Source organism: Atractosteus spatula, chromosome 2, assembly GCF_055471065.1.
Source record: "Atractosteus spatula isolate fAtrSpa1 chromosome 2, fAtrSpa1.hap1, whole genome shotgun sequence".
Lineage (NCBI taxonomy): Eukaryota > Metazoa > Chordata > Actinopteri > Semionotiformes > Lepisosteidae > Atractosteus > Atractosteus spatula.
In genome coordinates this window covers 29,788,049-29,803,766 of record NC_142707.1, presented here as the reverse complement: position 1 = coordinate 29,803,766, position 15,718 = coordinate 29,788,049, and the positions used below count along the sequence as shown (strand labels likewise).

The 15,718-nt window shown below is 36.4% G+C and overlaps 1 protein-coding gene across 1 annotated transcript in view; it reads left to right on the top strand.

Annotated features, from left to right (window-relative positions):
- The window catches only part of otofa (otoferlin a), a 123,080-nt gene that overhangs the window by 69,678 nt on the left and 37,684 nt on the right, over window positions 1-15,718 (top strand). The window contains exons 12-24 of the mRNA XM_088933738.1: window positions 441-627; window positions 928-1,151; window positions 2,835-2,943; window positions 3,358-3,544; window positions 4,058-4,178; window positions 4,395-4,495; window positions 6,618-6,708; window positions 7,330-7,446; window positions 9,100-9,252; window positions 9,455-9,644; window positions 10,002-10,126; window positions 10,501-10,635; window positions 15,335-15,496. Of these exons, the coding sequence (XP_088789864.1) occupies window positions 441-627; window positions 928-1,151; window positions 2,835-2,943; window positions 3,358-3,544; window positions 4,058-4,178; window positions 4,395-4,495; window positions 6,618-6,708; window positions 7,330-7,446; window positions 9,100-9,252; window positions 9,455-9,644; window positions 10,002-10,126; window positions 10,501-10,635; window positions 15,335-15,496 (1,902 nt within the window). The remainder of the gene's footprint in view (window positions 1-440; window positions 628-927; window positions 1,152-2,834; window positions 2,944-3,357; window positions 3,545-4,057; window positions 4,179-4,394; window positions 4,496-6,617; window positions 6,709-7,329; window positions 7,447-9,099; window positions 9,253-9,454; window positions 9,645-10,001; window positions 10,127-10,500; window positions 10,636-15,334; window positions 15,497-15,718) is intronic.

Genomic DNA, 15,718 nt, shown 5'->3' with positions numbered 1-15,718 from the left:
ACTGCATCTTTTTTAACTATGATAATATGCAAAGAACACCTGCTTTATGCACTTAAAAGAATATTAATCATATACTGTACATATAAATATAATTGTAATGTAAATGACTAATTCAATGTTTATTCCCACCTGATTTAAATGTAATTAGTTACGTAAAATTTAACAGTTGTAATTGAAGATTACACGGGACTTCCTGTAGTTACTCCTGTGACAACCTGTTTATTTTTTATTCGAATTCAGCGTGAAGAGGAAATGTTTAATTATGTTTTGCTGTCTTAATGTTTTGATAGAAATAATCAGAATAAAATGAATAGGCCTTCAGCATTATTAATTAATTAGATATATTATCTAATATTGTGTTTTTTGCAATCACATAGCTGAGTAATTATTGTGTGTGTGCAATAATGTGTGCATCATTAAACACTCATTTTTCATAACAGGGAAAGACTTCAGTTCAGAAGAGCAGCTATGAACCAATCTGGAATGAACAGATCATTTTCACAGAAATGTTCCCACCTCTTTGTAAGCGGATGAAACTCCAGATACGAGATTCGGACAAAGTTAACGATGTAGCCATAGGAACACATTTTATTGATCTCCGGAAGATTGCCAATGATGGAGACAAAGGTGAAGCTGATTGTAATGATTTGTTGTAGTATTGTGTTGTATTATTAACAATTCACTTCATAAATCAACACATATATGACTGCACACAATGAATAAATGCCTTTCTTTATAACTTAGGTAGACTAAAAGGTACTATTTATGTATGTACTATAATATGACAGTTATAATACTGTAACTTATGTGAACTCATATACAACAAGATAAACAAGATAAAATGATGCGCACAAAATGAGCTGGGTTAAGTGACTGTCCATATAAAGACAAGAGAGGGAGGCATCACTAACTCACCTCTCATGACAGGTTTTCTTCCAACCCTGGGCCCTGCCTGGGTGAACATGTATGGCTCCACAAGAAACTACACTCTGATGGATGAGCACCAAGACCTGAACGAAGGCCTGGGAGAGGGGGTCTCCTTCAGAGCACGCCTGCTCATTGGCATTGCCGTGGAGATCCTGGACACTACTTCCACGGAGATCATGAGCTCCACGGAGGTTCAGATGGAGGGCATCCAGAATATCTCTGAGGTGAGCCGACTTCTAGGGTCGCACATTACAGATTAGAGATTCATTCCATCTCAAAAGGAGTCCTGATGCATTTGATGAATAAGTCTTAATTCATATTGAGATTTCAGTTTTGAATTTTGAAAACTTCAGCAATCCAAAGCAAACTCCCTGAAAACAAAGCAATAAAAAGAGGGGCTTAAAGGTTTGTTTAGATATGGGTTCCAATTAAGATCACATACAGTTTAAAAACCTTCTCTGAACCCTGTTGTTGCATTTCTCCATTTTTGCATTCCCTGCATCTTACTGTCAAGCCCTTTCATCTTCTTTTAGCTTGTTGTCAGAAACATATTTGATTAATAGCATATTCTGTCATTTTACAAGCACTAGCACTATAACTACTATGTTTGGTAGTCCAATGCTGTTATCATACTGTAGTAGTACAGCCATCCACAGAGATCAGGGAGAAGGAGGAGGTTTATAATGGATGCTGAATTTACACAGTGAAGGGGGCAGTAGACTTACAAAACAAGGACATACAGATGAGATGGCTACACACTCCTAACTGTTAGATAATGTAGTCATCAATGTAGCCTGGTCCTAGGAATATACACAAAGGATAATGGTCTCCATATTTAGTGCAATATTAAGCAATATTAAGCTCTGAGAACCCATTAAAATCCCTAATAATAATTAATTATTAAACCAATAATAATTAGGTATTAAACAAATAACTGCTAAGGAGGGTTTAGAATCTGTAGCAGTGCTGTCTATGTGCACATCAAAGAATCTTGCCTTGTGAGTGTTCTGAGTCTATTTTAAAAAGGTTTCCATTCAGTGTTGACATTGAAACATCAAAGAATACTTTAGACTGAAAATAAAGAAGTTCTAAATTTAATTAAATGATCAGGGGAGTGGCTTACTACTTTATGTCAGACTAGCATTAGAAGTCCATTCTTATTTCCATTGCTTTTGTGACTGCAGACTGTACGTGAAGCATTATAGATCAAACATGGAGGATTTCTATTAATAACAGATACATGCTTGAGCAAGGATGCACCACAAGAGGTGATAAATGATGAAAGTTACTAGCTCTGCATTATTAATACAACAATAAGCTGCTCTCTGTTGTACTTCAGTCAATAATGCATACACAGACTCTTCCACACAGAGAGAGAGGCACTGTGGTGTTTCCTGTAAGTGTTCTGTCTCCAGGCAGTCCAGGCTTTTATCATCATCATCATTTCAGGATTAAAAAAATTAGTAGGAACTTTATGATCCTGTGGTTAAGTATATCTCCAAGAGAATAAACCTGTGTTTATAAAAAGTAACAAAAATAAGATGTCATGGAAGGGTTTTGGATTTTGAAGTCTTGTTTTGTTTCACTATTTCAGACATTTTCTTCTCAGATCATTAAACCCAGCAACAACTTTTTGCTTCTTATTTCAGTTGTTAAACTTGATTCATTTATTTTTGTTCTTCACTCCTGATTTTTAAAATTATTTTATCTGCTAATATACAGACATCCAAAATGATTTTTTTTTACTTTTAGCAGTGTGCTATAATTTGGCAGTTAGCATGATTAAAACAGAAAATATAATGATAGCTATGAAAGATTTCTCTAGTTCTCTAGTCCCAATTTTTACATTTGCACCCCAACATGTATTCCTTCAGCTGTCTTGTTTTTTACATAAATCTTTGTTTTAGAATGCCACGGGAAAGATTGAAGAGTTTTTCTTGTTTGGAGCATTCCTGGAAGCAACTATGATAGACAGAAAGATTGGAGACAAACCAATTAGCTTTGAAGTAACAATAGGTAAGGACTTCTACTTCAATCTACTTCAGACGTGTATTGCACATAGTAATAACACAACAGTAACACATTATAGTTGTATTATTGGACTACTTTAAGAAAAGTATAACTAGATCATTCTCTAGATTGAAAGGTTAGTATAGGAATAAAGTCAATAGCAGAGAGAAATTGATACAAATCACCATTGCATTTCCAAGGAAATGAAAAATGTTAATATGATTGAAATCTCCAAACTCTTGAAAAGGAAAAACTAGAATGATTCCAAGATTTACTTCAAACCTAGGACGACAGATGCAATGGAGTGACATGATTGAAAATGTAGTTGTAACATTTTGACATTATATGCAGCATACAGGCCCCATTAAATGGTGATGGGCCTTTCCCTACTAAATTATTGTTGTATGCGCCATTCATTAGGCAATTATGGAAACCAGTTAGAGGGTGTGAACAAGCCGACCATGAGGAAGAAGAAAAAGGACAGTGGCGAGAGTGATGAGGAAGAGTCAGAGCTTATTCAGAATTCCAGTGAGGACGAGACAGAGGATGATGGGGACTTGGTATCTGTCTCCTCTACTCCACCCATGAAGCCTGTTGTCACTGAAAGGTCAGTGCAGTACACATTGTTTAACTTTGGCTTTTCCCATTGGTCTTCAAAAGGAAACAATCTAAAAAACTGTAATGGATTCTGATCTCATGGATTCTTTGAAAAATGGAGGTGCTGCTTTTAATCATTTTATGCTGAGAACTTCAATTATTAAATTTGTAAACTTTTTTCACATTAATACAGTAATGGTGTACTTTTCTGAAGTTTTGGAGTAACACTGTTTTAAGAATGAAATCCACACCTACTGTATGTGCTTTTAGGAAGAGAACAAGAACAGACATCAAAAGTCGCCGGGTTTTGTAGGCAAAAGTCTAGAAAGTAATTTTCTACATTAAAAGAACCTCAAACATGCATCATTATTTCTCACACCTGGTAACTGAAGTACTTAAACACGAGGAACCATTAATTACTTGCAATCATTGATTTAGCTTCTGCTCAACTGCATTTCATATACAGCTGTAACTTGCTGATTATTTAGAAAGAGTCTTTAATTGTTTGTTGTATTGATTTCAGGAATTATTTCCATTTACCCTATTTTGAGAAGAAGCCTTGTATCTATATTAAGAGTTGGTGGCAAGACCAAAGAAGAAGACTCTACAATGCCAACATAATGGATAAAATTGCAGATAAATTGGTTTGTATTATTCCATACACTGAATTCTCAGGGTTTTGTAAAATGGATTTTATATGTGACAAAGCATGAGGAGAAAATACCTTATTGTATCACAAAGGGCAATTAAAAAGAAAAATTGTGATGGTCAGCATTTTATAAAATGAAGTGGTCTTATTGCTTTCAAATTTCTATCGTATGCCATTTTTCAAACACATTGATTTTACATTGTTGTCACAGGAGGAGGGCCTGAACGACGTCCATGAAATTATAAAAACAGAGAAGACATATCCAGAGCGTCGACTTCGAGGAGTCTTGGAGGAATTAAGCAGTGGGTGCAGGTAAGGAAAAAACAGACACCAGAGATAAATCAGACAGCTGCTGAGAGTAGTTGAGATAATATTTCCTATAAAATATCCAGACCCTTAATTCGAAAGTTTAACAGTTTAGCTTTTTGGTTTTTTTTATCCATTAACACTCCAGCACAAGGCTACAACACATCTTGAAATATAACATGTTTTTGTCTTGCTACGTTTCATCTGATTTTATTTCTAAACAAGCATGAACAAAGCATAAATTGAGAAAGTACCCTCAGGAATAGGAATTTGAGATTATCATGATTTTTCTTTGGCTGTAATGTGTCCTATGCAGGGTTGCTTTCATAGTAATAGGACTCTGGGGCAAAAACAAAGTGAGTATGTTAAGCATTACACACCAAATTGTAGAAGCCGCCTGTTTCTCTTTCTGTCATAAAGAGTCTTTTGTTCACTGTCTCATGCATCCCTTTGGTCTTGTTCTGTAAAAACTGAGCCATGAAAATTAAATTCTGAAAGCTCTGTGCAAGATAGAAGCTGATGCTCTGAAGTCTCACCAGTAATAATGTCGTTACATATTTTTATGGAAATAGGTGCAAATGTCATTTCACAGTGAAAGAACAGTTCAGTCCTCCATGCAACATAGAGTCTGTATTTAACGTACCACCAAAATAGTAAATCTATTCAGTAAAGAGCTAGATTACTTAGTTATTAGATAAAATGGGGCACAGGCATTAAGCAAATTATGATTTCTTAATCACTAAATTATGTAGGGGATGAGTTCAGTCTTCAATATTCAGATTAGCTGCTCTCCTTAATTTCGTGACAAGGGAATGTTTGCAGAACTGGCAGTTGGTTGAAGGCACAGCTCCAGGGACAGTATTCTTTGAAATCACTAGCTTTGGCAATGAAGTCTTACTACTTTGATGCGTATTCGCTTTTAGAAATTTCCTGCCTGAATAATTTAAAATGAGCCCTACTCTTTCAGATGTAAATAAAACTTTCTTTTCTTGTATCAAATGGCTGCAGTGTAAACTGATGCATGAAATATCTGCTTCCACTTTTAGGTTTTGTAATTCCTTTATTCTACCCAAGCATTACAAAACTGATCAGAAACTGGAGAACTCTAGCCTGCTTGTTTCCAAGGGCTTGTTTGTGACCCAGTCCATGTGGGCAGTAAGCTCTTTTCAGAACATGATAATGAAACTGAGGGGGAGTTTGTATTGAGGGGAAAAACACCTTAATATGCACTTGCCTACTGACAAAAACCTACTCTTTCAAGTAAGCTAAAAGACAACCCTGAATAAAAAAACATTATACTTTACAATAACAAAAGATTTGACTTTTCTTTAATTTGTTTCCTGGTGTATTTTTTTCACAAATACAACACTTTTCTTAAATAACCCTTTTAATTTTCCTCTATATTGTTATATTGTTCCCATATACAGGTACATCCATATCAGTCAATGATATGCTGCTCAGAAATGGACTGTGTCCTGATGTGTTCTGCTGTTACTCAATGTATAGTCATGACAGGACATATGATTATAGTGAGGAATAGAGAAATACAGTACCTCGACTTCCTATTCACCTAAAGACTACAACCAACCCTTTGTGAACACTGTGGCTAAAACATAAAGGAACAGTTTTAAAACATTTTAGTCTGTTCATGAACAGTTTAATGAGTCTGCTGTGATTCTCAAACCCTTCAATCTATCAGTCAGTGACCTTTAACACTCTGGCATGTTTAAAAAAGAAAGGACATCAGGTAATGGGGAACATGAATAACCGAATACCAGTTAACCTAATGTTCAAACACAGAGGAAGTGGTTCTTTAAAAACTTCTTTTTAAAAAGTTCTTGCATTTTCACAAATCTTTGTTGGGGAAGTGTGGCCCATCGTTAATTACAGTTGATTAGTTGTACTATTTTGTTATGCATGATTTCATTATTACATTATAAAAACAGTCAGGAAGTCAGTAAATGGCACAGTGCCTCTTCTCTTTGGGGAAGATCATGTGACTTACCAAAAGTGAGGTCTATGGTTGCCTCTGATACATAAACCAATAGAGCACTCTTTTTATTTTTAAGTATTTGTTTGCAGGAATTATCTCTAGAGTTTATTGCTGGCTCTTGGCTTTGTCTTTCAGTCGCTTCGTGACACTCGCAAACAAAGACCAGAACCAGGCTGGGCGAACAAAACTGGATAGAGAGAGGCTCAAGTCCTGCATGAGGGAGCTGGTATGTCAGAGAATTTGATGTCCAGGAAACAAACAAACTCAGATCCCAAACACAGAGTATTATTTTTCTGGGTTCTATTAATTCAAAATGAAAATGTATTCAGTACATTTGTTTTGCATAAGGGAGCACTGGATTTTATCCACTCTGTTGTTAGTGTTTCTCACTCCAACAGTCTCCATTGCATTATTACACAACTGCTTGACATTGTTCATGGAGCAATAATGCAGCTGGAACCTGCAGTAATTACTCAGAAGATCATTATAGGTGGAAGATTTCCAGAAAACAAAGGAGAACACACGTTTCAAAGTCACTCAAATTTCTTTCAAAAGGTTAAAATGCTGTTTGACCTTAAGTGATCTGACAAAGACTAAAATTCTATTTACTCTATTTGACATTATCTAGAAATTAAGATAATAAATTGTTATTAAGTAAGCAGTTACTGTATGTCTGTTATGTCTGTCTATTATTTTCCAAATAATAAAATAATGGTATATCTATTCAGATTGTTTAATGAACATGTCTCATAATGTTACTTTTAAGCAACATCCTTTCTGTTAAATATGTTTTAAGCAACATCCTTTCTGTTAAATATGTTGTACTTCTCTTGCTTCCTACGTGTAGGAAAATATGGGTCAGCAGGCAAAGACTATCCGATCCCAAGTGAAGAAGAACACTGTCAAAGACAAGCTAAAATTGGTGCAGAACTTCCTGCAGAAGTTGAGATTCCTGGCAGATGAGGTAAAGTTGAATCAGCCTATACCTAGATGCAAAAAGACTTATAGGGTGATGAAAAAGTAAGTACACCCCCTTAAGATTTTATGGTTTAGGTTATTTAGGCATATTTGACCTTCACCTAGTCCTTACCAGGTCCTTAAATGAGATATACTGTAGTAAACTCATTCAACAAATGACACACAAACACTCTACTTTGTAATTATTTATTGATAAGAAAATTCACCAGTATTTACTGTAATATCTTTGTGTGAAAACGTAAGTGCACTTCTCGATTCAGTCAGTTGTGACACCCCTTTTAGCAGCAATAACTTGAATTAAACATTTCCTGTAAAAGTTGATGAGTCTCTCACTTTGTCTGGGAGGAATTCTGGTCCGTTCTTCCTTACAAACGTGCTCCAGTTCTGTAATGTTTGAGGACTCCTGGCAATCCTTCCATGAGAGGTCAGGAGTAGACTCATGAACTCTGACATTTACCACAATGAGAGAGGCCTGTAGATCCCTGGATATAACCTTTAGGTTCTTTGAGACTTCTAGGAGTGTTGTACGGTCAGATCATGGAGAAAATTTGATAGGACAGACACTCCTGGGTAGATTGGCAGTGGTCTTGAGTTTTTTCCATTTGTTGATTGTCTTTCTGACTTTGGAATAATGGATTTCATATCGTTTGGAAATGGCTTTGTAACTCTTCCCCGACTGATAAGCAGCATCATTTTTTTCTGTAACACTGTGACAGATTTTGTTTTACCTGGGCATGATGTGTAACCACAAACCTGAGTGCTTAAGACCACACTAACAATGCTTCTGATTTAATATACAGGTAAAAACACTTCCAGGTGGTCTACTAAACATTTGCACATGTTTTGGTGCTCCTGATCCTGCATATCTTCTTAAATAAGATGGTAGAACTAAGGGTGCACTTACCTTTTCACATTAGGATATTGAATGCTGGATGATTTTTTTTAAAGAAATAATGACAAAGTAGGTTTTTCTGCATTATTTGTCAAATGAGGTTAGTTTGTTTTTCTACTCTTAGGACTTCGTGAAGACTAGGTGAATGTCACATACAGTATGTCAAAATGTGTTAAATCATATAATCTTAAGGAGCTGTTCCTTAGTTTTTCACCACACTGTAGGTGTTTGGGCTTTCTGCTTGGCCAGCTGGTAAAGATGCTCACTCTGAATGTAAGTTGAGCTTTCTGGTCCAGACATAGCAGGTTCCAGTCTGGGTCCTGTCACTATCTGACAGTGACCAGGATTCCCAAGTGCAAGCATGCAGTTGGCTTAGTGCCAGCAGGGGAAGAGTTGGAGTTAGTCAGGTTCTCTCTGCTTCTAGCAAAAGAGCAACCCGGACCTACAGGTTTTCCAGTAAAGAATGTGCCTTTTCTCTAAACAAGGGTTAATCTAATCAATGCTCAACTCATAGCATGTCATATGATCAAAGATATAGTGGGTCAGCAGGTGGAAGGAGCCTGCCTATGCTTTCCCATTTTCCCCTTGTCAGTTCAGGACTTAATTCTCTTAGCTAAGATATAACATAAAAATAATTGTTTTAATTGCCATTCCAGAGAGCATTTTTATTGTTTATGACTCAATGAGGTTATTGTTTTCATACAACAGAGTACCGTGTGTAAAATAAACTTTTTTTTTATTTTTAAGCCTCAACACAGCATTCCAGATGTCTTCATCTGGATGATGAGTAACAATAAGCGTATTGCATATGCACGGATTCCCTCCAAAGACATCCTGTACTCTATTGTTGATGAAGAGAGTGGGAGAGACTGTGGAAAAGTCAAAACTGTCTTTTTAAAGGTATTGTTTTTAGCCTTCTGTTTACTTTTTCCCCCTCATGCATTTCATAAACTTTGTGTTCAGCATCTAGAAAGAGCAATTTTCTGTACCTGGAAGAAAGAGCAATTATATCCAGCTTCTGCAGCACAGCTGATTGTATTGTTCTTTTCCTCCGTGCTGTACTGGTTAGAGTGTGCTCACTTTATCTTTCTGGCATTAACAGCTTCCTGGTAAGAAAGGATTTGGTCCTGCTGGCTGGACAGTGCAAGCCAAAATGGAGATGTACCTTTGGCTGGGTCTCAACAAACAGCGGAAGGATTTCCTGAGTGGCCTTCCCAATGGATTTGAGGAGAACAAGGCAGTGAAAGGCCCTGGACTGCAGTCCTTCCCTCCCATCAGCCTCACCTACACCAGTGAGTGTGTTGATGCTCTGCACTGTGTGTTGTATCGTGACCTGAGGTGAGGTGTTGTTACAGAGAATTGCCTGATAAAGAATAGATCCCTGCCAACCCCTCACACTTTTCTGAAGAAACTGGAACTAGTGTCACTCCCTCCCTTGCTCCCCACTTACCTATGATTACAATGCAATTATGATTGCAAACTAATCTGAGCTCAGCTCACAAAGACAGCATGGCTTAATAAATATACTATAGGAAAGAAAATCAAAAAAAGGTTGAAATGAAGAGGTAGAGGGAAAAATTGAGTGGATGTGTGCAGGAGAGAGACAGTCCTGCTTGTCATTTCATCGCCGTGTTGACATTTTCCCACAGTGAAACAGGTGTTCCAGCTGAGAGTTCACATGTACCAGGCGCGCAGCCTGTTTGCAGCAGACAGCAGTGGCCTGTCTGACCCCTTCGCAAGAGTCTTCTTCTCTACACACAGTCAGTGCACTGAGGTAAGGAGAGACCTGTGTCCATGTCTTTGTTAACTCTTAAAGAACCATCAAGCTGATGTTGAACAAGAAGATCTGTGTCATATTAAATGGCTGCCAGAATCAGATAAATCCCTGTAGACACAGAGTGCTTCTACTTGATGATTTTACTTTACTTTTCGTGTAATGTGCTATTGAAATTTTAACCCAAAAACATTTTTGTTACACATGCAGAGAATGTGCCTACTTGTGTTTAACCTATTCACGCCAGGAGTGAAAATGTGCCTAAATAAAGTACATGTAATGAAGAACGTCAAGTTTACCCCAGGGAATGTTTTTCTGTCGCCTTTTTGGATCCAGAGTTCCCATTATCATGACTGTTCTTATTCCTCAAACAGGTCTTGAATGAGACTTTGTGTCCCACCTGGGATCAGCTGCTGGTGTTTGATAATGTAGAGCTGTATGGTGAGGCCAGCGAACTGAGGGATGATCCTCCCATCATTGTCATTGAGATCTATGACCAGGACACTGTGGTGCGTACTTCATATAATGGGTTTACTTTAGAATACATGTATTTTGATTAAAAAAACAATGCTTCATATGCAAAAATAGAATAAAATAGGAGTCTGTTATTATTTTCATAGGTCTTCTTCAAGAATTAATAAACCATATACTCTTCACAAACATTGGTTTAACAGATTTAGAATGTATTTTACTGTATTGGAGGAATGCTCAATAGATTTTCAAACAAAAATTTGTCACAACAGTACCATACTTTCACTGAGATCTCTCGTCCAGACCTAAGCCCTGCTGTTGTCCTAGCCTGGATCAGTAGGGAGGGAGGAAGAGGGCTTGGTTTGCCTTATTGTGCCATGGTGACCCCTAGTGGATCTACTGGTTAACTGTGTATTTTTTAAGTGGCAAATGATAATCACTTTTGATTTTTCTTTTTGCTTTTCATTTTGTTGCTTTGAGGCTCCATTGACGTGACCAGTCAACCTTGGCTGAGCACATTTCCCTTTTTGGCATTGAACTGCAGTTAAAAAAACACGTGATAGAAATCTTCTGAAATGACACCAACTGTGAATTGAAAACAATTTTAATGTGTTTGTGTAGCCCCAAAGTTTAAAGTAAACTTAATGTTATCTTGGTGTCAGTTAGATTGGTTAAAACATTCCATTGTAAAAAGTAATTGCAAGGTTAGATCTGTAATTAGAAAGTTAGATTCAAAAACATTTTAAGGAACCCCAGTCCTCTCATGTACAGTCTTACCAAAGATTTAACCTAATATTTCTCTCGTTCTGCTTCAGTCTTTGAAGTTTATGTATTATACATGTGATCAAATATTTATTCTTATGGTTTTTGGTTTGGGGACTCAGGGACTCTTTACAGCTGTGCTTGTATTTTAGCTTTACGCTTTCATAATGATGTGACAGAAAGAAATATTCAGTCACTTCTTATGTACCAATTTCAAAATGTTTTAAATTAGCTTTTAGTTCTCTGAATATGTAAGAAGCAGCCTAACTTATAGATTTTGTGCTACTATATATTAGAGTGTACAGGATTTTCATCATTTCCTACCATCCGTTCCAGTTGACTTACACATCTATACAGCTGAGACTACAGGGTCCTTCTTTCTGAAATGGTAACTGAAGCAGTCATGTCAGCCTTCAGAGACAATTGAAGTATTCTATTGGGGAGTTTTCTGTTTTGTTGCCATCTGCACCCAAACCCTGGGACACAGCGAAACATCGGGGCTTTCACGTGCCTGTCAGAAAGCTGGCACTTTTTAACACTGTTGCTTAATAAGACATTATGAAGTTCAGAAGTCACTGTTTGTTGTCTGAATTGTTGAACAAAAATAAGTCAATTGCTTCATGGTATAACTGTGGCATTTTTATAGTCATTCTCAGCTACAGAGTTTCTTTGGAGAATGAATAAATGTCATATTCACTTTTTAGAAGGCAGATGCTGTAGGTATCGCCATCCTATTCTATCTCATTTGGTAACTTGGATTGTGGAATATTTGCCCTCCAGAAATACCAAATGAATGTGAGCAGTGAAGCCAGACGGTGTAAAATGTACCCAGGATTAAGGTGCCAGATAATACACATGGTGTTTCTGATTTGCTAGCTATTAATTAAAGCATATATTGTATATCAGATGTTAATGCCATTGTTTTATTGTTTGGCTGAGCTGAATCAAACTTGAAAATGTTTTTATGTTTGTTCTATTGTCTGATTGCATATTTATTCTTATTTAAATTCACACTAATTCTGGATGTCCTTGGGCTAAGTAGAGTGTGAACTCTCTTTAAGCTGGAAGTAGTGCAGTCACGCTCAAAGGCGCTTTCAATAGAGTAGACCATGTGCTTCAAGGCATGCAACAGATGTGATATGTCACATAATTCCATTTTTCAGGATTTGGTTGCCTTACCTAAAAGTGCTCAGAAGTCTTTCTATATAGATGTACATTTTAAAATTGAACATGCAATACAGGTGTCAGACAGTATCAGTAATGTGTCTATGAAAAAATATCAATTGAAGTCACAGGTTGTGGCAGGTTTTTTGAAAGTCACAGACACAAGAAAAACTGGAAAGATCAGATGGTCTTATGGCTAGACCTGAGTGACCTTACAGTCAGAGTGGAAATTGACACTTGATACTTTAAAATAGCTCACCTTTAAACATGCATTAATAATTTAGCCATTTGTTATAGCTTACTTTAATACTTTTTTTCCCAAATGAAAACAATAACACTAAAATAAATACATTTCTGTTGTTACATTTAAAATGTATATTTAATATATTTAACCAATTTTTTTCCCCCTGAACATAGAACTATAAAATGCTCAACAACACAGAAAGTAATTAATAAGCCAGACATTTACAAAGACATTTACAGTAGCTGTTGTCTTGTCAGACCACAGTCCCTGGCATCACTAAAATGAGCTGACAGTCAGATACTATTAAACTGAGTCCAGCAGCTGTATCACTGAGTGTCTGTATCCCAGGCTGATGAGCAGGACCATCATGACTGTCGTGAGAAAGTTAGTGCTTGATATGAACAGAGTGCACTCACTAGACAGCCAATACCCTGTTGAAGAAAAATACTTAATTGCTCTGATAATTTATAAGACTCCCCAGTAAAAGCTCAATGATGATTCATTTTGACAATGTTAGGCTTAAATGCTTCATACAGAGAAGTGTATCCCTTTAAATGTCGCTTGCAAATACCTAGAGGTGAAATATATTGACTTTGAAGCGAACTGAATGATTCTGGATACAGTCATGACGAAGTCATAAGATCATATCACTGTTGCATCCCTTCTGCTGCTGTTGTTTTGCTGATGTGTTAGATAGTAGAGCAGTGACTCTCCATAACCACTTGACTGCATGAGTGACAGAAGCATGTGGTTTACACCAAGCAGCACTGGGTCAGTTTGTAAAAAATTTCCTTCAAACCCTCCGATTGGTTTGTGTTCAATTCTGCAGCTTTAGGGCAAGAAGTAACCTAACAACCAGAAGCTGAATAAAAAGTAACAAGTAGTTAAATAGAGAATACAAGTTAAAGAAATGAATACAACTTAAAAGATGAGTAAAATGAAAGCACTGTAAAAGTATAAACTTGTTAACTCTATAGGAAATGGCTATTTCCTTTGGTAACATTTCCCCAGTTTCTAACAAGTAATCGAGTACTGTGTATGCTTATTTGTGATGAACAGATGGTGTATGATATTGTGGTATCATGCAGGGGGCTATGATCATGTAATTTTGTATGTAGTGCAATAATGGAATAGTTATGCAATAATGGTGATTAAATAAGATTACATGTCATCTCTTTGATGTTTTTGAGATTTTCTACTGATACATTAGTCATTTTGTGTCAGTCCTTTTTATATGATCTCTATTTTGTAGGACAAAACGTAACCTTTTAGCTTTATGAATATGTAGAAAGAAATAAGTAATGACAAGGAACTCCTGACAATGACAATTAGATATAATTACAAATCTGCTTAAAGTGAAGATAATGGCTTATCCATGTGATGGGTAAGCTACTTCAATGTGTTTTCTTGGCTGCTCATACTCTATGTAGTATACTTTGAGTTGCTGCAATCAAGATTTTGATTGTTTAAATGACAAGTGTGATTACTATTCACAGACACTAAGCTGACAAAGTTTTTGAGATGGTAGAAAACTAATGGAGGCTCGAATAACTTATTACTTATAAAATACATGCGTTGTAACTCCTAATCGCATCTAAGAAGTCTTTTGCACAGAAATGTATAGTCTGTTAATGAGTTAACTTAGAAAAAGGAATGCACTTAGAACTTGGCTTGAACTTGTAGGACCCCTAAAGTTGTAGAATGAAAAAAAAAGATTATGGAGGTTTTAATGGTTTTCTATTTATTTCTAAAAAATGTGAATCCATTGATGTGCTCAAGCTGCCCTAAAGCTCTTGCAGTAAAGTGGTTATCAACTTAATGTCTATGTGTTTTTAAAGTAGTCAGTATCTTTGTTTTTGATATTGTTTTTTAAAGCATGCCTTTTTATGTATATTATTTTTTACAATTGTCCAACAATAACCTTGTTTTATTACACAACTTTCTGTTTTACTACAGAATAATGTTAACTACAAAGAATTCTGAAGGTTGGGAATAACACCAATTATTTTACCAATGTTATAAGGAATTTAAAACAAATTACCTGCTAATCATTAAAAAAATATATGTATCTTGCTTTCCTAAGATAAAATTTAACTAATATCCCAATTTGTATCAGCAGTTTTCAGTTGTATTACTATTTTTTATAAATAGTGTTTAAAAATGTTTTACAGCTATTTACCAACTAATCTTTGAAATAAAACAACAGTGTACAAATCAACACTTGCCAATTGCATATCCTACGGCTCATAATGCTGTATGTGCCTAAAGGCCTGCTAAGTGAGCCATAATAGAAGGTATAAATTATTTTCAGATTAAAAATACAGCACTATGGACACCATAGTAATGGACTAGTGCAGTTAATTGCATCGTCCTTTGGGTTTTTGAATTAAATTCTGCATAAAACCAATGTCATATATACAGTGTCTACTTCATGCTCCCATATTTTTGTACATGTAGTGCAAAGTTTTACTTTTTTTCTTTTTGTTTGCTTGTATGTTTCTGGTTGGCCTGCTGACCTTTTGAAAATGGTGGTTTGACTGTGAACTTGTTTTACTTTGCTATTTTAGGGCAAAGCTGAATTCATAGGTAGGACTTTTGCCAAGCCAATGACAAAAATGTCCGACGAGCACTACGGTCCTCCACGCTTCCCCCCTCAACTGGAGTACTACCAGATTTACCGTGGAAACTTCACCGCAGGGGACCTGCTCGCAGCCTTCGAGCTCCTGCAGGTGCGTAGGTCTGGACTGAGCACGCCGGAGCCGCACGAGAGTGCCCTACTCTGAGACCTGTACAGATACAGTTACATAACTGTAAAAGCATGCGCATTGGGGATTTCTTTTTTATATTAGCATACATCTTCTTAGGCCTTCTGTTTGCCTGATAGAGAAAACAAATACTACCTGAATAACCAGGGATGAACAGTGTCTAACAGACAGACGTTTGCTGTCTGT